The sequence below is a fragment of the Melanerpes formicivorus genome, unplaced genomic scaffold (assembly GCF_026170545.1).
Source record: "Melanerpes formicivorus ecotype bairdi unplaced genomic scaffold, bMelFor1.0.p_v2 SCAF_83, whole genome shotgun sequence".
Classification (NCBI taxonomy): domain Eukaryota; kingdom Metazoa; phylum Chordata; class Aves; order Piciformes; family Picidae; genus Melanerpes; species Melanerpes formicivorus.
The window spans coordinates 573,882-600,948 of NW_027142435.1; the positions used below are offsets into that span (position 1 = coordinate 573,882).

General features: G+C 66.2%; 3 protein-coding genes across 3 annotated transcripts in view; 1 reads left to right on the forward strand and 2 right to left on the reverse strand.

The window, feature by feature from the left end:
- Positions 1 to 70: 70 nt before the first annotated feature.
- On the forward strand, positions 71 to 10,082 carry SSBP4 (single stranded DNA binding protein 4). The gene is given in 20 exon segments (XM_068164869.1): positions 71 to 235; positions 1,331 to 1,403; positions 1,548 to 1,609; positions 2,637 to 2,721; positions 5,294 to 5,383; positions 5,622 to 5,678; positions 5,680 to 5,709; positions 5,843 to 5,902; positions 6,027 to 6,096; positions 6,196 to 6,266; positions 6,574 to 6,594; positions 6,596 to 6,642; positions 6,774 to 6,819; positions 6,936 to 6,971; positions 7,060 to 7,114; positions 7,211 to 7,281; positions 7,372 to 7,450; positions 7,986 to 8,014; positions 8,258 to 8,359; positions 8,703 to 10,082. Coding segments are annotated over 20 exon segments (1,170 nt in total). The 5' UTR covers positions 71 to 179; the 3' UTR covers positions 8,733 to 10,082.
- A 265-nt stretch (positions 10,083 to 10,347) lies between these two features.
- ISYNA1 (inositol-3-phosphate synthase 1) lies at positions 10,348 to 14,136 on the reverse strand. Its single transcript, XM_068164868.1, has 11 exons — positions 14,026 to 14,136; positions 13,296 to 13,420; positions 13,046 to 13,207; positions 12,737 to 12,866; positions 12,467 to 12,660; positions 12,235 to 12,384; positions 11,935 to 12,150; positions 11,684 to 11,848; positions 11,495 to 11,608; positions 11,212 to 11,429; positions 10,348 to 10,619 (listed from the first exon to the last, which is right to left on the reverse strand). The coding sequence occupies exons 2-11, from the start codon at positions 13,407 to 13,409 to the stop codon at positions 10,403 to 10,405; spliced, it is 1,680 nt and encodes a 559-aa protein (XP_068020969.1). The 5' UTR covers positions 13,410 to 13,420; positions 14,026 to 14,136; the 3' UTR covers positions 10,348 to 10,402.
- A 6,359-nt stretch (positions 14,137 to 20,495) lies between these two features.
- Positions 20,496 to 27,067, reverse strand: part of ELL (elongation factor for RNA polymerase II) — a 48,187-nt gene continuing 41,615 nt past the window's right edge. The window contains exons 9-12 of the mRNA XM_068164853.1: positions 26,219 to 26,285; positions 24,452 to 24,623; positions 23,341 to 23,385; positions 20,496 to 22,493 (exon numbers count right to left, since the gene is read on the reverse strand). Coding sequence (XP_068020954.1) covers positions 22,389 to 22,493; positions 23,341 to 23,385; positions 24,452 to 24,623; positions 26,219 to 26,285 — 389 coding nt within the window. The 3' untranslated portion in view covers positions 20,496 to 22,388. The remainder of the gene's footprint in view (positions 22,494 to 23,340; positions 23,386 to 24,451; positions 24,624 to 26,218; positions 26,286 to 27,067) is intronic.

Here is a 27,067-nt window from a genome sequence, read left to right on the forward strand (position 1 = left end):
AAGAGCCGGGGGGGGCCGGGACCCGGCGCGGCGGTTTCAAGCTCCCCCGCGGGCGGCGCGGCCGGAGCCGCCGGGGCCGGGGCCGGGGCCGGGGCCGGGATGGCGGCGGGGAGCCGGGAGCGGCACCGGGGCCGCTGACAAGCGGGGGCCGGGTCGCCTTCCCACCCACCCCCCCCAGCATGTACGGCAAGGGCAAGGGCTCCGGTGTGCCCTCGGACGGCCAGGCCCGGGAGAAGTGAGAGCGGCGGCGGCGGCGGGGGCGGGCGGAGCGGGGGCGCGGAAGTTTGCCGGGGCGGCTGCCGGGAGAGCGGGACCGGAGGGAGGGATACTGGGCTTTGGGGGGGCTCGGGGGGCGGGAGGACCCATGCGCCCCGCCCTGTCGGGGAGCACCGGGAGCCGTCGGGCTTCATCCCGGGCACCGGGAGCTGCGGTGTCCCCGGGGCCGCCGCGAGCCGTGATGTTCCCGGGGCCACCGGGGATGTTCCCCGGTCCGCGACATCCACTGGCTCACCGGTATGCGCCCCTCCGCCCTGGGCACCGGGAGCCGTGATGTGTCCCGGTCGGCTACATCACGCGGGACATCGTGCCCCCCGATCCCTGCCATCCCCCGGGGCACCGGGCATCGCGATGCCCCCCCCCGCCAAGTCCCTGCCATCCTCGGGGGCACCGGGCACCGTGATGCACCCCCCCACCTCCATCCTTGTTATCTCTTGGGGTACCGGCAGCGTGACGTTCCCGGGTTGCGCCTGGCCCCGCCGTAGCCCGGTGCTCGGTGCCACGGCTGTCCCCAGGGCACTTGCGGGAGCCGGGGGGGCTGCACCCCACCATGGTCCTCCTCAGCCCGGAGTATCCCCGGGGATTCCCCGCGGGTCCCGTTCCCCGCTGCCGGGGAGGTGATGGAGCACCGGGGATGGGGCCCCGGGGTGCTCCAGAAGGTCCCCAACTAGGGGACCCCCACGGTGACATTTGCCCCGCAGCCACATCCCGCGTGGGATGTGTCACCCGTCCCTGAGTCATCCCACCCACAGCAACCGGAACCGGGGGCGGCCACCCCGGTGGTGGGGCCGCTTGCTGTCCCCAGTGGGACTCGGCGTCACGGGGGGCGGGGGGGGTCTCTTGCGGGCAGCTGACATAGAATCCCCCCTTGAATTCTGCTGCTTCTCCTGGGGGTTCCATCCCGGCTGCCCCCCACGTCACTCAGTGCCCCCCCTTTGTGGTCTGTGGGATGTGGCTGCCACCGTGATGGCCGTGGGGATGCTGTCCCCGCCGTGGGGGTGGCAGGTCCCGGGGGGGCCATGCCAGGCTCTGACCCCCATCCCTGTGCCCGCAGGCTGGCGCTGTACGTCTATGAGTACCTGCTGCACGTGGGGGCCCAGAAATCAGCCCAGACCTTCCTGTCAGAGGTAAAGGGGGGGGGGGACACACAGCACCTCCTGACCCCCATCCCGCGGACTCGGGACCCTTCAGCCCCCCAGCTCCCTGCGCCCACCCCCGGGGTGCCAGGCCTGGGGAGGCAGTGGCTGACACCCCCCCCCCCCCCCCCGCAGATCCGATGGGAGAAGAACATCACCCTGGGCGAGCCCCCCGGCTTCCTGCACTCCTGGTGGTGGTGAGCTGGGCGGGGGGGGGGGGGGAGTGGGGCTGCCCCCCCGCCAAGGCGGTGGGCGTGGGGCTGGGGGTTGCCCCCGCTCCCCGCGCTGCTGCCACATCACCTTGTACCCCATAAACCTGCCGCTCTGCTTTTCCCATCAGCGATTTCGGGGAGGGGGGCTGGGGGGGTGGAGACCTTTCCTTCACATCCCAGCTACGCCTCAGCCCCCCCTCAGCCCCCGCCCCCGGCCCCTCCAGATGGATCCAATTTGGCACCAAGCATGGGGCAAGGAGGGGGGTCCCCAGCCCAGAGCCGGACCCCACACACCCGGGGGGGCCCAGCAGAGCCCCCCGTGGGGGGCGATGGGGATGGTAGGGGGCACCGCGTGGCTTGGCATCGTGCCGGATGGTGGGGGGGGTCTCGTCTTGCCCATTGTGGCTGTTGGGGGGGGTGGTCCTCAGTGGGGGTGCAGGATGAGGCCGTGCCGGGCGCCGCCGTGCCGCTGCTGCTGCCACATTTAAGCCATTTCCAATAAATGATTAGTTGGTGATTTATGGGGGGGGGGACAGCAAAGCGGGGGGGGCACGCAGCGCCTGCCATGCCTTTAACCCTCCTGCTGCCGGCACCACCACTCCCCGCTCCTGGGGGGCACCCAGGAACAGCGGTGGAGGGGGACACCACCTCTGCACCGTCCCATCACCACCCAGCGCCCAGGGTGGGGGGCACGGGAGGGGGGACCCCCCCATCCTGCCGCGGGATGCTGCAGCCTGATGTAAAGTCCCAGGAATTCAGGCTGTAGCGACCGTTTCCAGGGAAAACAGCGACCGCAGGCAGGCCTGGAGCGGGAGGCCCCGCGGCCTGGGGGGGCACACGCACAGCCCTGGCGCCCCCCACCCCCCACGCCGGCCACCCGTGACACGAGCGTGGCCGTGCTCAGCTGGTGCGGGGAGGATGAGGGGCACAGCGGCTGAGGACGGGGCGAGGGGACAGGGACACAGTTCAGCGTGGGGGGGCGTCCTGACCTGCTGCCCCCCGCCCCCTGCAGCGTGTTCTGGGATCTGTACTGCGCCGCTCCCGACCGCCGGGAGACCTGTGAGCACTCCAGCGAGGCCAAAGCCTTCCATGACTATGTGAGTACCGGGGGAGGGGGGCTTCCGCGCCGCGCCCCCCCCCCTTTGCCACACTGCGCCCACCACCGCGGCAAACCCCCCCCGTGCCGAGGAGGCCGGCGGGGGGGGGTTAACGGCGGCTGTGCCAGCCCCAGCCTGCCAGCCTGGGTGACCTATTTTGCAGGGCTGCGCAAGGAGCGGGGGGGGTAATCCCTGGGGGCCTGGGTCAGCCCCCCACCCCGAGACCCTGGCGTGCCCATCCCCCACTACCAACCCCATGGGGAATAGGGGAACCCCCCCCCAGGGGACAGGTACCCCCCCCGGCTCTGGCTCTAGGCACAGTATGGGCAAAGCTTCCCAAGCTGGGGCACCCCAGCAGGGCTCACCTGGAGCCCCAGGGACCACCGCAGTCCTGGGGCTTGATGGACCCCCCCCCCACGCACTGGTGGGTCCCCCCCCTGCCCACCCCCCCGACAGCTCCTTATCAGTGCCAGCTTTTGGCGGGTTAATCATTGGCACAGAGTCAACAGCCGGCGTGTGCCCGCTCCTGCCAGCGCTGCGGGCAGGCGGGGGGGGGAGGGCACGGAACCAGGTCCTGGGGCTGCTGTGTGGTGCCAGGGGTGTGGGATGCTGCAGGATCCGTGGTGCCAAGAGATGTGGGATGCTGTGAGATCTTTGGCATTATGGGATGTGGGATCTGTGGTGCCAAGGGGTGCAGGGTGCCACGGGAAGCAGAAGGCCGTGGGATGCAGGATGCTGTGGGGTACCGGGTGCTGTGCCCCATGGGATGCTGTGGGACCTGTGGTGCTGTGCAGTGGGGGAGGCAGGATGATGCAGTACCCATGGTGCCACGGGCTGTGGGATGGACTCGAGGCTGTGGGGGGCATGCAGGAGGCTGAGCCACACGTTGCCCCCCACCCCCTCCCCATCCCACCAGAGCTGGGCCCCAGCAGCACCCAGCTTGTGCCGAGGGGGTGACCACGCTGCCATGGGGGACACCCCTCAGCGCTGTGGGGACCGTGGGTGTGCGTGGATCCCCGTGGGCATGTGTGGGTACAGGCGTGTGCCCACGCCAGCGCCGCGGGGGGGAGGCAGGGCTGCAGCAGGGCCCCCCCGCCGCCCCCAGCCCCGGCGAGGCGCAGAGCTGATTTCCATGCCGGAATTAATGAGGCTGCTGCCGGTGCGGTGACGCCGGGGACACGGCGCGGGTCAGGCCGCGTTGCCATGGCAGTGCTGCCTGGCAGGCAGAGCTGGGGACCGCTGGGGACTGCTGCAGGGGGGAGCCCCCACAACCCCCACGCTGCACCCCATGGGATGCCTGGCACGGCTGCATGCCCATCCCGATGCTCATCGGGGGCTGCAGCCTGACTGGTACCCAGAGGGGAGAGTGGGCATGGAGCAGGTGCCCTGTGCCCTCCCTCGGGTGCTGCTCGGCCACGACTGCCTCGCGGTGCAGTGGAATCCCCTCCATGGTGCAGTGGGACCTGCCCCCGAGCCAGTGACCTCACATCGCTGTGGGAGTCTGGCCCGGGCCTGCCAGCAGGGAGCAGTGGTGGCAGAGCCAGCCCCACAGTGGGGTCTGGGGTTACCCCCTGGGGGGCAGCAGCGCGGGGAGCCCCCAAGCTGCCCCCCACCCCCCAACTGTTCTCTCCCTCTTGACCTTGAGCCTGCAGGAGGAGCCGAAACTCCCCAACCTGTTGCCATGGCAACTCTGCTTTACATCGCGAGTGGTGGGGGGGCAGCTCAGTCCCTGCCATGGAGGGGGGCAGTGCCCTCCCCCTTGTGGGGCTGGAGCTGGAGGGTCAAGCAGCAGGGCTGGCTGGCTGGGAACTGGACCCCCGTGCCAGACTGGGGTGGGCAAGAGTGGGTGGGCACTGTGCTGGCACCGTGCTGGGTGCTGCGCTGGGACCACGCTGGGCTCTGATGGCTCCCTGATGGGCACCATGCTGGGCACCCATTTCCACAGCACCCACAGCACCAGCTTCAGGCACACTCAGCCCTCCCCTCTCCCCACAGGGCTGGCTGGGGGCAGGGGGCTGTGTGGGGCCCCCCGGGTGGAGGGGGCAGCGCGGGGTCCCCCCCCCCTTCCTCCTCCTCCCCTACAAATTGGAACCAGTTGTGGCGGAGGGGCCGAGCCGGAAAGCTGCCACATTCCTTCCCGGCACGGCTGCCCCGGCCGGGCCTGGCCGGCCCCCTGCCCACCCCCAGCCCCCCCAGCCCCGTGGGTTCCCCTGGGGCCAGCCGCAGCCCCTGCAGTTGGGTAGGAGGGGATGGTGCTGGGGTCTGCCTGCGCTGCCCTCTTGAACGCGCAGGGCGAGCTCGGTGGCAGCCGGTGGCAGCTGGGGACATGGGGCCGTGGTGGCACAGGTGCCACCCTGGTGACCCCCAAACCGCGAGGGGCAGCCAGCCCTGGTGCCCCCCCCCCGGTGCTGTGGCACAGAGGTACCAGGGATGGGGCCCAGCGCGGGGACAGGTCCAGCACTGCCGGCCCGGGGCTGCTCGGGGCGGGGAGCGATGGTGATTCGGTAGGGGGAGGGGGCAGGGGGCTACGGGGGACTCTCTCCCCCCGTGCTGAGCTCTCCTCTCCCTGCAGAGCGCAGCGGCGGCCCCCAGCCCGGTGATGGGGAACCTGCCCCCAGGGGACGGCATGCCGGGGGGGCCCATGCCCCCCGGCTTCTTCCAGGTACTAATGGGGGCTGTGACAGACCCCCCACTACCAGGGGGGTTCTGGGGGGTGGCTTTCTGCTGCGTGTGCAGCCAGGGGGGAATTAAGCGCCCTGGGCCCCCCACACTTACATGACACAGCTACCCCGCTACCCCCAGCCCTGTCCCGTCCCCCCCATTCTGGGGCCAGCCCTGTGCCCCCCCACCCCCCACCCCCTCCGGGGTGCCCCCATAACCCTGTTCTGTTTCTCTTGAAGGGACCCGCGGGCTCTCAGCCATCGCCCCACGCCCAACCTCCGCCCCACACCCCCGGCCCCCCCCCCCATGCTGGGGCCGCACAGCCAGGTAAGGCTGGGCACAGCCCGGCAGCCCCCGGCCCCCCCCAGCGCCCGCAGGACTCCCCCCAGCCCCACTGCCCCCGCCCAGGGTGATGCCGCAGCCCCCAGCCCCAGTTCACCCAGGCCCCCCTCTCTTGCAGCCCTTCATGTCCCCTCGGTACCCCGGCGGCCCCCGGCCCCCGCTCCGGATGCCCAACCAGGTGAGCTGGTGGCAGATGGGACCCGCCCGGGACTCTCCCCCTCCTCACACCCCCCCCGCCCCAAAACCTGGGGGTGTGGGGAGGTCCCACAGCGCCCTGACTCCTGTCCCACCCTGCTCCGCAGCCCCCCGTGGGTGTCCCTGGCTCCCAGCCGCTGCTGCCCAGCGCCATGGACCCAGCTGCACGCCCGCAGGGTGAGTCTGGGGGGGCTGTTCCCCCCTCATTGTCGTCGTCCCCCGGTCGGTGGGGGGTGCTGAAGGGTCTCATGCTTTCTCCCCGCCTACTCTGCACAGGGCATCCCGGCATGGGGGGCCCGATGCAGCGAATGAACCCCCCGAGAGGCATGGCCGGGATGGCCCCGCAGGTAGGGACACGGCGTGGGGACAGGGACACAGCCGTGGGGACAGGGACACGGGGAGGGGACAGGGACACAGCCGTGGGGACAGGGACACAGCCGTGGGGACAGGGACACGGCGTGGGGACAGGGACACGGGGAGGGGGTGGAGGGATGGGGACAGGGATGTGGGGGGTTCGGCCAGGGATAAGAGATGAAGCTGGGGACAGGGATGGGGACTAGGGAGGGGGCTCGGGATGGGGCCAGGGTGGCAGGGACAGGGTCGGGGCCAGGCTGGGGGCTGTCCCCAGCCCTGCTGACCTCCTGCTCTCTGCAGACCTACGGCAGTGGGATGCGGCCCCCCCCCCAGCTCGCTGCCCGGCCCGGGCATGCCTGCCATGAACATGTAAGACTCGCGGGATGCCCCCCGTGCCCCCCCACTCCACGGATGGGCAGGGGGGAGCCCGTGGCCACACAGGGTGGAGGGGCCCAGGGACCCCCAGGCCCTCACCTTCACCTCTCCCTGTTGCCTTCCAGGGGCCCCGGGGGCCGCGGGCCCTGGCCGAACCCCAACGCCAACTCCGTAAGTGTGGGGGGGGTGGAATTCCTCGGGGGGGCAGATGGGGGCCATGGGGGTGGCTCTGTGCCCCCCCCACTGCCCACGTGCTGACCCCCACTTTTGTGTCCCGTCCCCCTCAGATTGCCTACTCCTCCTCATCCCCTGGGAGCTACGTGGTGAGTACTGGGTGCACTGGGGGGGCCATGCTGCAGCTAAACCTGCTGTGCCCCCCCCAGCACACCTGCCTCCTCTCCCCACTTGCAGGGCCCTCCTGGGGGTGGTGGCCCCCCTGGCACCCCCATCCTGCCCAGCCCCGGAGGTGAGTGTCCCCAGGGAGCAGGGAGGGGGAGAACATCCTGGGGGAGGGAGGGGAATGTGGGGAGCGATGCTCACCCCCCCCGTGTGCCCCCCCCAGACTCCACCAACTCCAGTGAGAACATGTACACCATGATGAACCCCATCGGGCCCGGGGGCAGCAGGCCCAACGTGAGTGCTGGCAAGGGGGGGCACAGAGAGGGCAAGCTGGGGCCGGGGGGCACCTCCCTGCTCACCCCCCGCCCCCCCTTTGCCTTCCAGTTCCCAATGGGGCCTGGACCTGAGGGGCCCATGGGTGGCATGGGCGCCATGGAGCCACACCACATGAACGGATCCCTAGGTGGGTGCCCCCCCGACCGACCCCCCCCAGCCTGAGCCCCCCGACCAGCCCCCACAAACCAACCCCCCTGACCGACCCCCCCCAGACTGACCCCCCAGACCGACCCCCCCAGCCTGAACCCCCAGCCTGAACCCCCCCCCGACCGGCCCCCCCGACTGACCCCCCAGCCTGAACCCCCCCGACCAGCCCCCCCAGACTGATCCCCCCAGACCGACCCCCCCAGCCTGAACCCCCAGCCTGAACCCTCCCCGACCGGCCCCCCCGACTGACCCCCCAGCCTGAACCCCCTTGACTGCCCCCCCCGACTGACCCCCCTAGACCGACCCCCCCAGCCTGACCCCCCCCAGACCAACCCCCCCAGCAGCTCCTCCAGCCCAAAACCCCCCTCCCCCACCTCCCCCCACACCATGCCCATCGCAGGGGGTGGGCTCCCTGCAGGACCCTCACTGCTGGGGGGCAGCCACATGGACTTGGGGGGGACTAGGGAGGGGCAGGATGTGGGGGGGTCACTGACCTGCTGCTGGTGTCCTTGCAGGCTCTGGGGACATGGATGGGCTGCCAAAGGTGAGTGTGGGACCCCCCCCCAGTGCTGGGACTCCCCCCACCATGTACTTGGATCCCCCCCCTCCATGCACTGGGACCCCCCCGCACTGGGACTCCATTTATGGGGGGCCCCCCCGCACTGACATCCCCCCGACGTGTGCTGGGACCCCATTTATTGCCACCCCCCCATGCAGTGGGACCCCTCGCACACCAAGGCACCCCCCCCGACTTCCTCCCCCTCCCTACTAATCTTTCCCCCGCCAGAGCTCCCCCAGTAACCTGGGGGCGCTGAGCAACCCCCCCGGGACGCCGCGGGACGAGGCGGAGCTGAGCAGCAACTTCCTGAACCCCTTCCAGAGTGACAGCGTAAGGGCCCCGCGGGGGGCGGCCGGCGGGGGGCGGCCGGCGGGGGGCGGCCGGCGGGGGGCGGCCGGCGGGGGGCGGCCGGCGGGGGGCGGCCGGCGGGGGGCCCGGGGGGCGCGGCGGCAGTCGGGGCCGGGGCGGGGAGTGGGGGGCAGCGCCAAACCGCTCTTGGTGGCCTCCCCCCGTGGCAAGGGGGGGCTCCGTTTGGCTGAGCCGGGGGAGGGGGCAGGGGGGGTGGTTTAATTGGGTAAGTTTCAGGGTTGGGGGGGGGCAGTGCGGGGAGGGTGTCCCACCCCCACCCCCACCCCCACCCCACCCCACCCACTGGTGTCTCCCCTCTCTCCAGTACTCGCCCAGCATGACCATGAGCGTTTGAGCCCAGCGCCGAGGCCGCCGGCAGCCCCCAGCCCCCCCCGCGAAAAAACCCTTCGGAAGAATTAACAAAGCCCCCCCGCGCCCCCCCCAAACCAGAACCAGGACCACCCCAACCCGAGACAAAGACTCAGCCCCGAGCCGCGTGACTCAGCCTGGCCGGCTGTGCCCTGCGCCCCCCAGGGGCAGGGACCCCCAGCACTGGGACCCCCCCCCCCCCGGCACTGACTCCCCCCCGGCCCCTGCCCAGGTCGGAGGCAGCTGCTGGGCTGGGCTGAGGCAAGAGGTCTCGGGGGGGGTTCCCCCCTCTCCCCCCCCCCACGCTGCGTGGTGCCTGACTGGGGAGGGGGATTTGATGGCTTTCTAAGTGGGGAGGGGGATTCATTGGGGGGAGGGCAGTTGATGGCACTGAGACCCCTCCCCTTGCTCCACGACAGTGGTGCCAGCCCCACCCCCACAGCCCAGGCGTGGGGGGGGACAGCACTGTGCCCCACAAGCAATTAGCTTCAATGCTAATGAGCAATGCCCCGCCCCCTCCGTCTGGGAGGGTCTGACCCCCTCCCAGTTCCCCCCCTGCTGGGCAATCCCCCTCCCCACTCCAATCTCCGGGGGGGGGCGCACCATAGCCGACCCCCAGCCCTGCCAAAGCCCCAAGGTGTGTGTGGGGGAGGGGCACAAACTGCCAGCCCCCCCCCCCCGAGCAAGTGCAGTGCTCCCAAGCCAGGGGTACCCCAGGCTGGGCTGGGGGGGGGGGGGGCCCAAGCCATACCCCCCCGCATGGAGCACTAGCCCCCCCCCTGCCCCCCAAGTGCTCTATAGGGCAGGCCCCAGTGCAGAGAGCAGCCCCCCCAGCCCTGGGGAGGGGGTCCCTGGCCCCCAGCCCCGTCTGTGTGCTCAGCCAGCACTGTGATCCCCACTTCCAGCCCCCCCGCCCCCACCCCGAGTGCCAGACCGGGGCCCCCCCTGCCCTGCCCCCCCCCCCCCCGGGACCACTCTGTAAAATTTTAATATGAAGGAATTTTTTGTGGGTTTTTTTTTGCCTCTTTTATAACAGAAAGGACCTCAGACCCCCCCCCTCCCCCCCCCCACTCCTGCCCCAGGGCCCCTCCCTCTGTACAGCCCCACACCGGGAGAGGACCCCCCCCGTGCCCCCCCCATAGGGGTAGTGCCCACCATAGGCATAGTCGTTCTGTGTAGGGACCCCCCCCCCCCATTTCTACTCCTCAGCCTTTGGAGCTTGTCAAAATAAATCGGGGGGGCACCCCCTGGGAAAAGAAAAGCCCCCCCCCAAAACAACAACAACAAAACCTTCCCCCCCCTCCCCCCCCAATAAATGTAATTTGATTTTTTTTCAGGTGCCAGCCTCTGGCTCTCACTTTGCCCAGGGCTGGGGGCACGGGGGGGGGGGGGGGGCACGGGAGTGAGGGGGGGGCAGGAAGCAAGTGAGCCGGGGGGGGGTCACACTGTGCTCCAGGTTTATTGGCAGGTACAAAGCTTCACAGTTTGAGTTGGCATCGGAGCTGGGCAGCGCCGAGCGCTCGGGGAGGGGCACACAGGGCATGGGCACCTCCCCTCTCCCCACCAGACCCCAAACCCACCCTCACCACCCCCACCCCCCCCCCAACACTTCCCCCCCTCCCAGAAAGCTGCTATGAGACACAATGGCCTTGGCCCTTAGTCAGCCCCATCCACATGCAGGGGGGTGCGGGGGGCCCCCGGCCTGGGGGTGCCAGGACAGGGGTGCCCGTTGAGCTGGGTGGGCATCGAGGTCTTCTTGGGGGTGAGGGGGCAGGTGCCTCCCCCCGGGCAGGAGCGCTTGGGGCTGGGGCTGGGCCGCTGCATCTTGTGCTCCAGCAGCATGTGGTGCTGGGGGGGCAGCCCCAGGCAGGCCCTGAGGGGACACAAAGGAGGGGGCTCAGAGGTGGGCACCCCAGAACTGGGGATGGCAGGCAGAGGGTGGCACAAGCCAGCTGTGCTGGGCATGCACTGGTGTGGGCAGGCTGGGCACTGTGACCCAGCCCGCTGGGCACCAGACCCATAGGTGCTGGGCACAGCCCTAGGCAGGCGGTACCAAATCCCCGCTGCTGTAGGACCCTTTGGGCATTAGGTGCCAGGGTCTGTGGGTGTTGGGCACCCTGGGTGGTTGGTCTTGCTCCCAGACTCTGGGACCTGGGGACCCCATCCACACTGAGGCCTGCTGGTGCTGGGCATCACCCTGGGCACTGAGACCATCCCCTGTGGGCATTGTGCACCACTGGGCACTGGGACCCACTGCTGCCACCAGCACCTTGGGCACCCCAGGCTTTGGGCAGCAGGACTGGATTTGGGTGCTGGAAAGCCTTAGGCACTGGCACCCACTGGTATTGGCACCTTGGGCATCAAGCCCTGCGACATCTCTGCAAGCCTGGGATGCCACCACGGGCGCTGGGGAGGGTGGGAGAGGGCAGCCGCAAGCCAGGGGACTCCCCCTCCCCGCAGGGTACCTGAGGATGTTCTCAATGCAGCTGCGCTGGCGGAAGAGGGCATTGACCACGGGGGTGCCCTCGGGCACCAGCGGCGCCTTGCAGAGGAAGGCGACGATGGAGAGGACGCTGTGGAAGCCTTGGAAGTCGGCGTCGGCCTCGGTGCGGAAGGCGATGCGCTGGCACAGCTCGGTCAGGATGGCCAAGTCCAGGATGATCGGGCTGGCCAGCAGCGAGTCCTGCGGGCACACAGCGTCAGCCGGGCACGCGGCGCCGGGCACCCCCCGGCACGAGCGCGCCGCACCTCACAGGTGTTGTGGATGACGATGGTGTTGGTGCCGCCCATCATGATCTCCGAGGTGTACTCGTCCAGCGCCCGCTTGCTGTCGCCCACGTAGGGCACGTACTTGATCACCACCTGCAGGGCCACGTCCCCGTCACCACCTGGGCACCCCGCTGGCACCGCGGGGGTGCCCCCCGGCCCCCAACTCACGCAGTGGTCAGGCTTGTCCTGGGGGCCGTAGAGGATGGGGTTGGCCTGCACGGTGTCGTCCACCACGTTGCTCTTGGACACCTCCTTGGAGCGGAACTGCTGCGGGGCTGAGAGGTTCTTCCCGTCGTTGTTCCCCAGGTGGTTGTAGCTCACGATGGACTTGGTCTGGACAGGAGGTGCCAGCAGGTCACCCCCACCCCCCACCCCCATCACTGGCAGGGTCCCCCCCGGGTCACCTTGTCCCCACGTACCTTGAGCCCAGCTCCCACCAAGAAGTCCACCAGCACCGACTTGAGCTTGGTCTGCCCGGACTTGAAGTCATCTCCGCAGATGAAGACTTGGCGCTGGGTGGCCAACTCCACCGCCCCAGGCACGAAGGTGTTCTGGGGGGAGCCATTGATGTAGGCACAGCCCTCCAGGATGCTGGCCACGGCGAACAGTGTGGATGGGGACACCTCCAGGCCTCGCTGCAGGGAGAGGAGGGGTTGGGCTCAGCGGCGCTGAGGTGGCATTGCCACACACCCCCCCGGCCACCTGCCCTGTGCCCTGACCTCGATGGCCTGCAGCAGGTTGGCTGCGGTGTCGTTGAGCCCTGGCACCACGTCGCAGAAGCGCTCGGTGTTGGCTGTCCAGAGCACAATGACTTTGTCCACCCCACTGCTCTCCTTGAAGTCCCGAATGTCCCTGCGGATCTGCTCCACCTGGGGCAGCACCGGGGAGGAGGGGTCAGCGCGGCGGCATCCCCCTGTCCCCTCCCTGTGCGTGTCCCCTCCCCGCCAGGACCTGCTCAGCCATGGACCCGTGGAGGACGTTGTCCGCCCGCTCCTCCTGGTTGGCGGCGATGAACTCGGGGATGTAGATGGAGGGCCGAGGCTTCAGCTTCTCCATGTGGGGCCAGAGCTGCTCCTGCAGCTGCCAGTCCAGCACCTCCGCCCGGCGCATGGCCTCCGCCAGGTTCAGCGAGGAGATGTCCCAGCCTGGGGGACGGGAGGTGTCCTAACTGCTCGGGGTGCCCCACGCCCCGCCGCGGGGCCCCTCCCGTGCCCCACCTACCATCAAAGACGATGTCGTTGGGGTGCACCATGGGCAGCAGGTCCCGGAAGGGCACATAAACGTCACCGGTGGGGCCGGTGCCCAGGCAGACGGTGGAGGCTTGGAGCAGGGAGCCGTAGTAGTTTGCTTTCTGGGATGGAGAGCACAGGGATGAGCCCTCAGTTTGGGGGAGGGGGTCTTCAGCACCCCCACAACGGGGGCCCGTGGCTGCAGACCACCTCCACAGCAGCAGGGAGCAGATGGAGGTGCAGGACTCGGCTGGAGGTGCAAGGGCTGGGCTCCGTGCGGCCATGGGGACAGGACACCGACCTTGTGCCCCGTCTTGGTCATCCAGGACAGGCCCAGCTTGTTGGCCAGCACGGCGGCCGTCACCGTGGTGCCGTTGTTGCCTCCCCAGCCCACCAGCATCACCCCGAGGCGGGGCACCTGCCGCGCTGTCCGGAAGGTGAAGCGAGTCGAGCATGGTCTCACCTGTGGGGCACAGACGAGGGGACGCTGGTGGCCGAGCGGGGCCAGGGCCACGCCGCGGCGGTGCCCCCGCGCTGCCCCGCGGCCGTACCCGGGTGGCGCCGTTCTCCTTGCAGACGTGCACGCTGCTGTAGGTGTACTGCGCCTCGATGAACTCCTTGCTGTAGGTCACGTCGGGGCTCTCCACAAGGAAGGGTTCTGCCATTGTTCCTGCAGCTGGAAGGGGAGGAAATGGGTGGCAGCCCCGCAGGCCTGGGACACTGGGTTGGCCCCGGGCCCCCCGCCCTGCTGGGGTGAACTCCGGCACCGCTGGCTCCGTGCCCCGCGGCCTCCCAGCGTAGCGGCGGCGGTAGTGGGGCTGCCACCGTGGCCCCTTTCCGAGCGTGCTGCAGCACCCGGGACTGAAAATGACACTCGCCCCAACCTCAGTGAGCCCCCAGCAAGGCAGAGGGTGCTGCTGGGGCAGGCAGGAGGTCTCCCTGTATCCCCTCCCTGCGGTGTCAGGGGGCACAGAAGGGCACAGGGGGTCTGAGGACTGGGCTGGTCCCGCTTCTTGAGGTGCAGAGGACACGGGGGATACAGCTGTGACGCTCCCTGGGGTGGCGGTGGTGCAGGGGACATGGGACAGGGGCTGTCCCTGCTCCCCGGGGTACCAGGGAGTGAAAGCGACAGGGGGACAGGGGGCGTCCCTGCCCCTTGGGGTAGCAAAAGGCAGAGGGGACACGGGGACTGTCCCCGCTCCCGGGGTGCTGGGAACACGGGACCGAAGCACCAAAGAAACTCCTTCTAGGGCTGCCCCCACCCTCCCCGCCGACACTCACCGGCCGGGTCGGGCGCGCTGGAGCCGGTGCCAGGTATCGGTGGCGGTGGCGGTGCCGGTGCTGCCCCGCTGGGGATGGTGCGATCGCGGCTGCGGCCGCTCCGGCTCCCGCCGCTTAATCGGCTCCCAGGCCCCGCCCCGCCCCGCCCCGCCCCCGCCCCCGCCCCGCCCCCTGCGCCCCCCGCACGTGCCCAGCCGTCCCTGGCACCGGACCCCCCCCGGACCTCCCGGACTCCCCCGGTCGTCTCCACTTCCCTCCGGGCCCGGCCCCGCGGCAGGTGCGGGGCGGCCCCGGGACGCCCCCAGCAGCTTTTTACCGGGGTGGGGGCGCGGGAGGGCAGCGGCCGCTGACCCGGGAAGGGGAAGTGGCTCCGGGGACCGGGACAGGGACTGGGGGTCCCGCCGCCGCCTTCCGGCTATTGACGGCCCCGGCCGACAGCTTCCTGCGGGACCGGGGCTCCCGCGGCTTCCCACGGCACCGGCCCCCGGGGCCGCTCCCACGGTGCTGCCAGCCCCTGGCACGGGCGCCGGCACTGGCATCCTGGCACCGGCTTCCCGGCACCGCTGTCCTGCAGCCCCCGGCACTCCGCTGCCTCCAGCATGGGCACCCTGCAGCCCCCAAAATGGGCACCCCCTGGCTTGGGCACCACAGCAGCCTTCAGCCTCCAGCACTCAAATGGCATTGTCATCCTGGCACCCTGGCACCCTGCATCCCTAAGTATGGGACCCCAAAGGTGATTGCACCAGCACCCTACAGCCCCCCCACATAGGCACCCCAGAGCCCCTGGTACCAACATCTCATCATTCTCTACCCCCCAGCGTGGGCACAACGCCTCGGAATCCTGGCACCCTGCAGTCCCTGGCATGTGCACTCCACCAGCCTTGGCAATGGCATCCTGTAGCCCCTCCATGTGCCCCCCTGTGTCTCTGGCATCAGCACCCTAGCACACTGTAGCCCCCAGTAGGGACACCCCCTTGGTACTCTGCAGCCCCCAGCATGGGCACCCTGGAGACTCTGGCACCCCAAAGACCGTAGCAGTGGGATCCTGGAGCTCCTGGCACAGTCCCTCCCACTACAGTCCCCCCACCCGGGCAGCCGCTGGCGATGCTGGCGGGGGGGGAGGGGGCAGCCGTGCCCTGTGTGCGGCCACATCCCACATGGGCCATGGGAGCGCTGGGGGTGCCCGGGGGCTGTTCCCGAGAAAGGGCAGCGTGGCAGCGAGGGGCCGTGGTTGGCACCCCCGCTCTGCTGTGTCCCCCGGGGGCCCGGCTGCCTTTCAATGGGCAGGCCCCGCTTCAAAGGAGCCCCCGGAGCAGGAGCAACGCCCCTGCCCCTTCCCCACCCGCTCCCCGCAGACGTGGCGAGGACAGCTCTGCTCCGTGCCACCGCCACCCACCCGCCCGCTCGCCCGCGGCCTTGGCTCCGTGGGTGCAGCGCTGGCATCGCAACGCCGCCGTCGCCACCTATCCTCCTCCTGGCACCGAACGGGACGGGGACCAAGCTGGGGGGCACCTGCCAGCGGGCAGGCGGGCGGGTGGCCGCGGGGAGAGGCGGCGGTGGGCACGGCGGTGGCAAGGGGTGGGGGGCCCGCGTCCGGCCCTTTGGCCACGGAGGAACAATGATCCCTTGGTGCCGGGGCCGAGGCACAAAGCGAGCCCCGCGCTGGAATGCCGCTGCCTCAGCGAATTATTGAAACAAAAATAACATTTCTTTGTACAATGATCCTGGGGCGGGGAGGGTCCGGGCAGCGCTGCCAGGGGCTCAGGATTGGTATTTTTCCACTGCTTTTCCTTCTGCTCTTTTTTTTTTTTTTTTCTTTCTCCTTTTTTTTCCTTTTTTTGCCTTGCCCCCCTCCCAGATCTCCACCATTGTTCCTCTCCCCCACTCCCTTCCCACTCCTCCCACGCTCGGCACCGCATGAGCAGGGCTCCCTTGTTTTCCCCGCTCGCCCATCGCGCTCATGGGCCCGGAGCCCGGGACGGGCGCCCAGTGCCTTCGCTCCCCAGCTGCCGGGGGGCTGGCGGGGGGCCAGGCTGAGCTGCGGAGCCATAGCGACCAGGCCGCTCCCCCAGCAATGATGCCCACCCCCCACCTTGCACCAGCAGATTCCGCCCCCCCCGCCTCAATCCCCGGGGATGGGTAGCGGAGCCGCCGAGCCCCCAGGAGCTCCCTGCTGAGGCACAAACTCTCCTTGTGAGCAGGTCCAGGACCCGATCCTGCTGCTGCTGGTTGGGATGCTCCATGTGCCGGGAAGAGCTTGGCTGTGGGGGACACAGCAGGATGCCCCCGGGTACCCTTCTCCCTGAGCAGGTCAAGGTCAACCCAAGCAGCCTCAGATTTATGCGTTACAGACACAAAGCCCTGGCACTCCCTGGCCACGTTTCCCTCCCTTCGTGGTTGTTTTTTTCCCTTGGTGTAGAACAATCGGCAGGCTCCAAGTCATCCTTATCTCTGCCCGTGCTGGCTGCTCCCAGCTCCTTGTCCTCTCCTCCCTAGCCCTGTGCCAGCACCCTCTGGCTGCTGTGTGCCCAAGGATGGACCCACACGTGGGAAGGGGAGAGGATGGATGGAGGGATGGAAATGGACAGATGGGCAGCTCAGGGTGGCTGTGCTGGGTGCCCTGCAAGAGGGCTCAGCGCCATCAGACCGTGTCAAGGACAAGTTATTCTAATGAGCTTCCTCCTGCAAACGAGCAGCCAGCAAAAGGTGCCCAGGAAAATCCCCACGGGTGCTCTTGCCAGGGTTCAGGCATCCCTCAGAGCTGCCCAGGGCAGCCAGGATGCAGCGTGGCTGTCTCTGCCTTCCCATGACCCTCGTTTAGCGGCAGCTCCAGCCTGGTGACACTTTTCCCCGGCGTGACCTGAATGCCCGGGGCTCTTCCTGAGCCTGGCCGGTGGGCTCGGCCGGGGGACAGCCGGACACAGCCTGGAGCTGCTGCTCCTGGTGCCAGGGTCAGGCTCCCGGCTGGGCACGGCTGAGGAGGCAGCGCTGGAGCTCGGCTCTGGCACAGAGGCCGCAGCCAGTAAATTTCCACTGGGGCAGCTCCCAGTTAATGAGCTCAGTGCCTGACCCCGGCCAGAGCTGGAGCTGCCAGCAGCCGAGAGGAATTCCTCAGGAAAGCTGGGGCGGGAGGGGATGGGGACCCTTCTTGCACCCCGCACAGGACCCTGCCCTTCATCAGCTGAACAGCCCAGGGCAGCTCCAAGGCGTGAAGCTCAACAAGTGAGGGATCAAAGATGGCAAAGGGGGGTCCTGGGTGGAGCATTTTGGCTCAGAGGCAGCTTTGAAACCGAAGCCCTGGGGCTGTGGGAACCTGCGGGACAGCAGCACAGCCAGCACGGCTCAGCTCTGGCTCCCTAACCACCGCCTGTGGGAGGTTCACCTCCCTGCATGGGTGCTCAAGGTGCTGCCAGCTCCAAGGTCAGGGCTGGGGAGGCAGGAAGGGGCCAAGCCTCCGGAAGGTGTTGTCAGCGCCGAGTTATTTTCATCTGTTTTGCCGTCTTGGAGGCAGGGTCCAGAGCCCTGCACTAAGCTGCAGGCCAGCACAGGCTGCTGGATCAAGCAAGACCCACTGGGGGGCTCAAGACCAGTGGATCTGTGTCTGTCCTCTCCTGTTCGGGGGGGGGACCCCAAAGCAGGCAGCATAGCAGTTCCCAAAGGACCCCAGGAGCTGGTCAGAGGATTTTATGCTCCTGAGCAGCTACTGGAGTGGTTTAGTTCTGTTTTGCCTGCTTCAGCAGCTGCTGGGGTGCTGCACAAGGCAGGCCCAGAGCAGGCTGCCAAGGTGGCAGCAGTCTTGCTCCAGCCCAGATGCTGCAGGGTGGGAGCTTGGACAAGCAGCACCCGGCCCAGGCTCATTCCCACCTCGCAGCTCCTGCAGCCCACAGCTCACCCAGCAGGAGCCAGGTCAGGAGCCCTGTACAGGGCACAGCAGCTGGAGGGTGGCACCTGGGCCAGGCCTGGACCCTCCCCAGGGACCACCTGCTGTCAGCAAGAGCCACTAGAAGCCAGGAAGCTCCGGCACTGCACTCCCAAGGGATGTGGCAAGAACTCCAGCTCCTCCCAAACTCTTTTTTGCTGCCACCACACTTCCTGCCTGGGGGAACCTGCCCTGTGCTGGTGGAAGCCCCCTCTAAACCTGCAGAGTGCTGGATGCCTCTCCAAAAGCAGCCTTGTCCCCCGTCCCCCCCCCCAAGACTGAGCCTTTGTGCTGCTGGGGGCAGGCAGCCCCTCAGCTCCTGCCACCCCGGGGCAGTACCAATCCCACTGGAGCGAGCAGCAGCACTCCCCAGAGGCTGTGCCAGGGGCAGCATCTCCGGGGGAGGCTCTGCCCCTCCACAGCCAGCCCAGGCTGGGCCACCCCAGCCCCCTCTTAGCCCTGGGTGCTCACAGCTCTGCTGCTCCCCCCCCACCCCAACCCTTCACTCCTCACCCCCCCCACCCCCAGCAGCCTCTTCCTGTCCCCTTTCCCTTTCTGCCTTGCCCCTGGGGGTGGAGCAGCCCTGGACAGAAGGATCCCGAGCTGCAGCTCTGCTCCTTTTCCAATACAGTGAATTTATTTATATGTTGCAAAATCAGCATCCAGCTTCTTAGTGTACAAAAAAAGGACACCAGGCTCTTAAGAAAAGGTTAGGAAAAGCTGAAGGACTGCACTGCCTTGGAAGTGTGAGGGTTTGGCAAAGTGGAAAAAGCTCTTCTGTAAACTCCAACTCCATGGCTCAAGGTTTGGGTTTTGTTTTTCTGCTTTTGTCTCTTTTTTCTTTCTTTTTTTTTTTTTCTCTTCTTCCTTTTTTATCTTTTTGTTTTTTTCTCTGTTTTTTTTTTTTCCTTTTTTTTTTCTCCTCTTTTTTTTTTTTTTTTCCTTTTTTTCCTGTATTTTTGTTGACTCCACAGTACAACAGTACAAAGTAAAACACAGTATCAATAAGTTAAGATCATTACTTAATCACCTAAGGACTGCTTTCTATCAACCCCAAAAAGCACAAATTTCTTTGCTTCTTTATTATTTTTTCCCCCCCCCCGGCTGCAGAATTTCTACAAAGAAAATGGAGAAAAAAATAGAATAAAATAAAATAAAATGGGGGGGGGGGGGGAAGGAAAAAAAAACCAACCCCAAAACCAACCCAAACCCCCCCCCAAAGCCAACAAAAAACTGCAAAGGAAAAGAAGCCCCAGGAGAGGCAGGGGCTGAGTACAGCTCTTCACCACAGCCCAAAGGAGCAAAGCAGAAGCCAAGGAAGAGCAAAAGAGAGGGCAGCGGGGGGGGGCAGGAGGCTGCTGAATGCTCTTTGGGTCTCACAGTTTGGATTTTTCATTAAATATTTTCAGGGTTTGGTTTTTTTTTTCTCTCTTTTATATTCAAACTCTCCAGGCTGCAGAATATACAGGAAATGTACACAATACATCTTTGTATACAACTCTGTTTGCAAAAATATCTTATAGCAGATGTATAAAGGCTGAGATCCATCTCTGTGCCCCCCCCCCCCCCCCCCCCCGCCCCCCCAAGCAACAAAAATCCCCCTCCCAGCCAGCCAGGCTCAGCAGTTTCCATGGAGGGACTTCCTCAGCCTGGAGCTGCTGCCCCCCCTGCCACCTGTGGCCCAGGCACTGCCCAGCAGCTCTGTGCCTGCTGCCGGGGGGCTGCCACCAGCTGGGTTTGCAGTGACAAAGCTCACAGCAGGTCCTGGTTCCTCCAGGCAGCCCAAAGCTCCCTCCCAGCAGCTCCACCCAACCCACCCTGGTGCAGCAGAGCAGGAGCAAGGCACCAGCCACCACCTGAGCTCCTGCACCGAGCAGGAGGCCAAAGCTCTCTGGACAGCAGCTCCTTGCCTCTGCCCCCCTGAGCCCTCCAGCACTCCCTGCCACGCAGCAGCACCGGAGGCAGGTGGTGAGAAACTGCTCTCTGAGCTGCAGCCACCTCTCTGGAGAGGAGCTGGGCCTGCAGTGCTCCACAGGCCCCAGGATGCTGCTTGGGGCTTCCCCAGTGAGGGTCCTACCCTGCAGAGCACTTGGCCATCGCTTCTCTTCCCCTGCTCCACTTTGAGCAGCTTTGGGTTCTGCAGGCCAGCAGAAGGGGGCTGTGCAGTGGCAACTGGTGGCCCATAGCCAGAGGGTCACCAGCTCAGCAGTGTCCCTTTGGGCATCTGTGGGCTGTGGTTTGAGGGGGAGGGCAGAGCCCTGCTGAGCTCTGGGTGTAAGGCAGAGGGCAGAGACACTGCAGGGAGACAGCACAGCAGTGACCCAGGCTGGCTGAGCAGAGCTGCTGGGGCTGCTGCTTTGGCTCCTTTTGTTCTTGTGCAGATGGAGCCCCACTGTGGGGAGGGGGCAGGGGAGAAAGAGCAGCACTGGTGAAGGAGCTGCTCCCCTCCTTAACTCTGCCCATGGTGAAAAGACTTCAGAGCAACCTCCAAGGGCAGGAGATGCCAGGGGAAAGGAATCCCTGACTGGGAGATAGGCGGAAGTGGGAAGGAGTCAGATCCTGGCTGGCAGGGCTGAAATGGGAGAGAGAATCAGCAGAGCTAAAGGACACCTTTGTGCTTCCTGGCATTGCTCACACCCTGGCCATACTCTGAAGAGTTCCCTTCGAGGCCAAAGGAAAGGAAAAACAAAACAACCAACAACAAAAACCCCAAACCCCAAAGCCACAACAAAACCCAACCCAAAGGCAGCGCAGAGCTGGGAGATAAAGCCCAGGGTGGAAGTGACCCACATGGGAAAGCTGCACCTTGCTGCTCTCACGCTCAGCTGCCTGCTCTGGGAGTGAGGAGCTGCTGCTGCTGCTGCTGCTTTGGAAACACTGAGTGAGGAAAAAAAGAGAGAAACAAAACCCAAACAAAACAAAAACCAGGAGGGGGAAAAATACCATAAGGGAAAAACAAAGCAAGAAAAAACCAGGAGGGGAAAAACCACAGGAGGGGAAAAAGCCAAACTGAAACCAGGAGGAAAAACAGCAAGCAAACAAAACCCCACAGAAAACAGCAAACCAGGGGGGAAAGACAAAGCTGGGGGGGAGGGGGAGAGGAAAACAACAGAGCAACAAACCAGGAGGGGGAAAAAAACAACAGGTGAAAAAAACCCAAACCACCAAAGAGAAAGAAAAAAAACCCAAAGCAACAGAAAGGAGAGAAAAGAATTCCCCAAAGCTGACAGCAGAAGAAACCAACAGCAAGGGGAGGGGGGAGGGGAGGGGGAGGAAAAACCCAAACAGACAAGAGCAAAAAGCAGGAGGGAAAAACCCAAGAGGACAAAACCAGGAGGGAAACAAAACCAAGCCCACAGCAGGAGGGAAAACAAAAGCAAACCCCTGGGGGGGGGGGAGGGGAGCAGCAAAAACCAGGAAGGAAAAGGTAAGAACCAAAACCAAAAGCAGGAGAGGAAGAGAAACCTCCAGCACAGGTAGGAGTCTGGGTGGGCACCCAGTGAGCTGCAGCAGCACTGCAGGTGTGAGACTGGCCAAGGGTCTGGGGGCACTGGGGCTGAGAGCAGAGAGGGAGGCAGGGGAAGGGGAGAAGCTGCTTTTGTCTGCAAGCCTTTGGTGCACAACCAGAGCAGGGAAGCTCCCCAGGGCCGAGGGAAGCAGGAGCTGCCTTGCTGGGAAGGGATCAGAGGCCAGCCAGGGCTGCCTGCCCCCAGCCCCAGGGGGGCAGCTCCACCAGAAGGGACCCTGCCTGCTGAAGAGGCCACTGCAGAACCTCCTCCTGCTGCTTCCAGACTCAAAAAGCAGGGAAAGAGAAAGACCTGGGGGCTTGGGGGGGGGCTTGGGGTTAGCAAACCATGGAGGACCCAGCCCTGCACTGCACAAGGGGAGATCCCTCCCCCTCCTGGGACACAGCCAGCTCAAGAAGCACACCCTGGGGGTGACAGCAGCAGGAGCAAGGAGCTGTGGGGAGCTGGTGGAGGATCTGCAGGCTGTGGAGCAGGCAGCTTGCATCTGAACAGTCACAGGTGCCAGGGGAGGTAACCCAGCAGCATTCCAGCTCCCACCTGAAGGGCAATTTGTAACCCAGTGGCCCCAGCCACACCTCAGGCCCAGCTTGGCCTCCATGGAAACTGCTTCTCAGCCTTTGGGAGCTTTGGTCACCCCAGGCAAGGTTCCCCTCAGTGTCACAGGCTGGCTGCCAACCTGCAGGTTTGCTTCTCCTGTTACATTCCAAGATCCAGAGGCTGAGGCTGCAGAGGGTGGTGCTGGGCACTGCCACCCAGCCAGGGCAGAGCCAATGTCCTCGAGTCCTTCACCCAGGAGGATCAACTCTCATCTCTGAAGGGATCCAGGTGTACAAAAGGGAACATAACATCCAGGTGACCTTGTTTGGTTGGTGTTGGGTTGGTTTTGCTTTGCCCTCCTCAGGCTGGGGCAGTGCCAGCTAGAACTGCTGCTGGTCATACTCTGCTATCAGTTTTTTGATGTGGGCCAGTTTGTTGTGGAGGTATTCACAGCGATTCTTCTCTTGGCTGTAGTTGGGGTTAGTCTGCAAGGAGAAAAGAGAATGCAGTGGTTCAGACCCTGCTGCCACCCACACTGAACCCAGGGGAGGCTCAGAGGAGAGCACAGCAGCCCTCCCCTGCTCTGCTCAAAGGAGGCAAAGAACAATCCCCCCCTGCCACCAGCACCCAGCCCCAGGAGCCTCAGCACTGAGCACCAGCGTGGAGCAGTTGGGTCACACACAGCAGCTTCCAGCAGGCACTGCCCTCTGCCCACTCCCCTGGGAGCCTGGCAGCTCTGGCACAGGCAGGGAGCCTCTCCAGACAGCTCCTGAATCCCTCCTGGGCAGCAGGGCTCAGAGCTGGATTTGCAGATTCCAGAGGCAAAGGCACCTGTGGTGTGTGCCTGCTCCTGCCTGCCTTGGCACTGCCACCTCTGCCAGCTCCAGCAGGAGCTCCTGCAGCCAGCAGCTGCTGCTCCACACCCCCTGGTGTACAGCACTGAGTGTCCCAGGCACCACAGGGCCATGCTGGGCCCCACAGGGAACTCTGCACCCAAAGGATGCATCCTGTACCCAAAGCAGAGCCCAGGCAGGACCCTGCTGCCACTCAGCCTCTGAGCCCCAAGCTGTGCCCTCCCTGCTGGCTCAAAGGCAGTGACTGAGCACCTCTCACTCTCAGCAGGGCACCACCACAGCTGAACGCTCCCCAGGGCCTCAGGACCAGCCCCAGCTCCCCCCAGACCCTTCCTGAGCAGCAGGGATCACGTCTGGGAGAAACTCCAGCTGAGCAGGGATCTGCCTGGCCGCCCCAGAGGCTGCTGTGCCCCTTGGCAGGGCTCCACCTCGGCAGGGCCCCTCCCGGGAAGGCTTCCTGCGGCGGCTCCGGCCTCACCTTTTTGATCTTCCGGTACTCCTGCAGGATTTGATCATGGATGGTCTGAAAGGAGGAGAACAGCTTCTTATTCTCCAGAGAGCCAGAAGCCCTCTGCCCTCCTGCAGCAGGCATTTGCCACTGCTCAGTGTTTGCACTTCCTCCACATCTCAACCCAGACCTGCACCCTCCCAGCTCCCCCGGGCGCAGCTGATGGCTGCAGCCAGCCTCAGCCTCTCCACTCCGGTGCTGAGGGCCCTGGAGGGGTCAGGCCCGGTGAGCACTACCTGTGCCAGGCCCCCTGGGTGCCAGGCCCCCTGGGTGCCAGGCCAGCTGCCATTTCCTCGGCAGCTCCAACAAACTTTTTTTCCCCCCAGACATCAAAATAACTTAGTGAGGAGTCCCTGAGCCCCCCGAGAGGAGGGGGAAGGACGTTTGAGGCAGACAACAGCACTCAGAAGAGCTGCTCTGGAACAGCTCTCTGCTGATTGCCCTCAGCAAGGCTCTCTGGAGATAATCAGCAGTTAAAGCTCTCAGGATCGCCCTGACAGAGCAATCGCTGCAGCATTCCTGGGATCAAAGCCCCCCAGCGGCGCTGACCCTGCGCTCGCTGCCTCCCTCCCAGCCCCGATGCACTCCCACATGTGCAGCTCCCAGCGCTCTGCCTGGGCTGCGCTAATAGCTGCCAGCAGCTTTTGGCCAAGGACTCCAATTGTCCGAGCGAGGCCTCCCCCTGTCAGCAAGTCCCATGATGTGTGCTGGGGCTGGGGAGCCCCGGAGCAGGCAGCCGGCCGCGGAGCACCGGGCAGGAGGTTCTGCGCCAGCCCAGCCCCGGGGCGCGGCGGCCCGGGCAGGGGGCGGGGGGCAGGGGGCAGCCCGGGTGGGGGACAGCCCGGGCAGGAGGCGGGGGGCAGCCCGGGCCGGGGGCGGGGGGCAGCCCGGGCGGGGGGGCGGGGAGGGGGCAGCCCGGGCGGGGGGGCGGGGGGCAGGCCGGGCCGGGGGGCAGCCCGGGCAGGGGGCAGGCCGGGCAGGGGCCGGGGGCAGGCCGGGCAGGGGGCAGGCCGGGCAGAGGCCGGGGGGCAGCCCGGGCAGGAGGCGGGGAGGGGGCAGGCCGGGCAGGGGGCAGCCGCACCTTGTACTCGTCGGAGCCCTGCAGCAGCTGGCGCAGCTGCGCATCCAGCTGCGTGAAGCGGCGGGTGACGCGCTCGATGCGCGCATGCAGGTCGCGGTATTCGCTGTACTCGGCGTTGAAGTCGTTCTTGTAGCTCTGCCGCTGCTCCGAGGAGGAGATGGCTGCGTACTTCCTGCGGGGAACAGGCAGGGGTCGGCCTCGGGGCCCGGCCGGGGCGGGAGGGGTTGCCGGGCGGCGGGGCGGGGGTCGGCAGCTGGCAGCGGGGCCCGGGGGGCACGGCTGGCTCCCACGCTGCCCTATCTCTGCCAGATAGCCTGGCACGGGCAGGCGCGGCGAGGCCTGGGAGCGGCTGAGGACGCTCAGACACTGCTGCCCCACGGAACGTGGAGTCCTGTGCCGGTGCCAGCCCCGGGGACAGGACGCTGCCGGCGCCAGGAGGCCGCAGGGCAGGCACTGGGCACGCCAGGAGGAGCCACCCCCAGCGCTCCAGGCACACCTCCACCAGCCCCTGAGGGTCCCCAAGGGGAGCCCGAGCCCAGCAGCAGCCCTCTGCCTCTTTCTTTGCAGCTGATGGCTCTGGGTTTGCCACCTCAGTGCCTGCAGCAGTGCCAGCTCCGTGTGGGAGCAGGGAAGAGCTAAATCAGGTACCCAGGGGAGGGAGAAGCTTCCCCCTGCCCACCCAGCCTGCAGGAGCTGACTCTAACCCTCCAGCCCTCAGGGGCTGAGCTCCTGCTGGGGGTCAGCACAGATCAGCACCCCCACAGGACAGGCTGCTGTGGGGTGAGGGAGTTGTCCTCACTGGTATGAGAGCTATGTCCCTGTGCTCCAAACAGCAGCTACAGCTCTCAGGATGTAAGGAGCTGCCCACCAGAGCAGGCAGATGGCAGCAGAAGGTGAGCCAGAGCCCCCCAGGATCTCTCTGCAGAGGGGCCAGGGAGCTGCAGTCTGTCCACAGGAGGGCTCAGCACATCTGCTGCAAAATGCCCCCCAGCCAGCCACATTCCTCTGAGATGCCAAGGGGCAGCAGTGCTTGGTGAGGCCATCCAGCCCAGCAAGCCACAGCTCTGTACCCACCCCAGAGCCCTCCACACCCTCCAGCCAACTCCAGTGACTGCCCCTGCAGAGCCAAGCCTGGATGGAGATCTCCTCCTGTCCCCTCCCAGCGCCCAGGGCACAGCCAGAGCAGACCTGATGGCACTGGGAGCCCAGGCTGCCCCCCCAGCCACACTGCTGCCCTGTCTCAGGGCTGTGGAACAGCTCTGGGCTCTGTGCAGAGCGATTTCTGTGCCTCAGCAGACAGGAGGTTGTTTTGATTAACCTCAGGGGCATCTGAGGTGGAACAACCTCACATCCTCACCCAGGGGTTACAGCCTCCCCAGCAGCACTTCCCTGGCTCCTGGGGGTGACCTTGGACCTGCAGAGGGGAGGACTGAGCCAACCTCTCAGCTTCCTCCCTGGCCCTGTCCTTCAGAACACTGCAGCAGATCCCTTCCCAAGCTGCAACCCTCCCCAGGCCCTGGAGGTGTGCAATGAGTCTTGCAGCACTGAACAGTTGGTGTAGAAGACAACCTTGGGCTGCAGGAGGAGGAGGAGGGGAGCAGACCTGGTAGCAGGTTCAGCCTCAGGACCTCTCTGCCCAGCTGCACTGATTCTGCTGCTTTGTGTTCTGAAGCCAAAGCTCTATCAAGCAGCAGCACAAACCCCCAGCACTGATCTCCAGCCTGAGAGATGACCCCAAGCCAGGCAGCAAGCAGGAGGCATACTCACAATAAATAATCTGGTGTTTCTGAGGCTGCTGCTGGGGCACTGGAGTTATTGCATGTTCCATTTACACCTGGAAGAAGCAAAAGCCTGGTTAGAGATGGCCTGAGCAGTTCAGGGCTCTCTGCAAACCCCACAGCCTCCAGAAGGGCTTCTGCCTGGCTGCCAGCTGGCAGAGAGGAGAGATTCACAGCAAGGTGCTTGGGGCTTCAAGGCTGCTCTGGCATTTGTCTGCCAGCAGCACAGGGCCCAGCAAGGTGCAGACCTTCCCCCTGACCCTGCCACTCCTCCTGGTAATACTCCACCCTCATGCTGCTGCCCTTGGTGCCCCAGGCTCCCAGAGGGGACAGCAAGCAGGGCTGAGGCACACAGCCTCTTCCTCACCCACCCCACAGATGAATCCAAGTCTCTCTGCTCTGTGAGGCTCAAGGGCCACCAGAGCAAGGCTCAGGGCTGAGAGGGAAAGCTGCAGAGCCTCCAAGCTCACCTGCAGCACCACCACTGCCCCAGACTGGAGGGGCACAGAGCACCCCAGGCACTGAAAAGCAACTCCTCACTGGAGCCTCTTTCTCTCTGACTTGCAGGAAAAGGCCTCCCCAGGCAGAATGCAGGGATGGCAGAGAGCCTGGTGTGACTCTGACCCCCCAGGCTCAGCCCCTCCTGCAGGCAGCTCTGCTTCCACCCTTCCCTGAGCAGCAGCAGGACAGAGGCAGAGCAGGGGTGAGGAAGATCCCGCGGGAGAAGGCAGCGGCAGAGGAGCTTTGCTTTGCCTGTGAGTGCCACCTACTGACAGCAGGCAGGGCCCCAAGGCCCCTCCTGAGCCCACCCTTCCCGGGGGAAGGGGCCTGGGGAGGG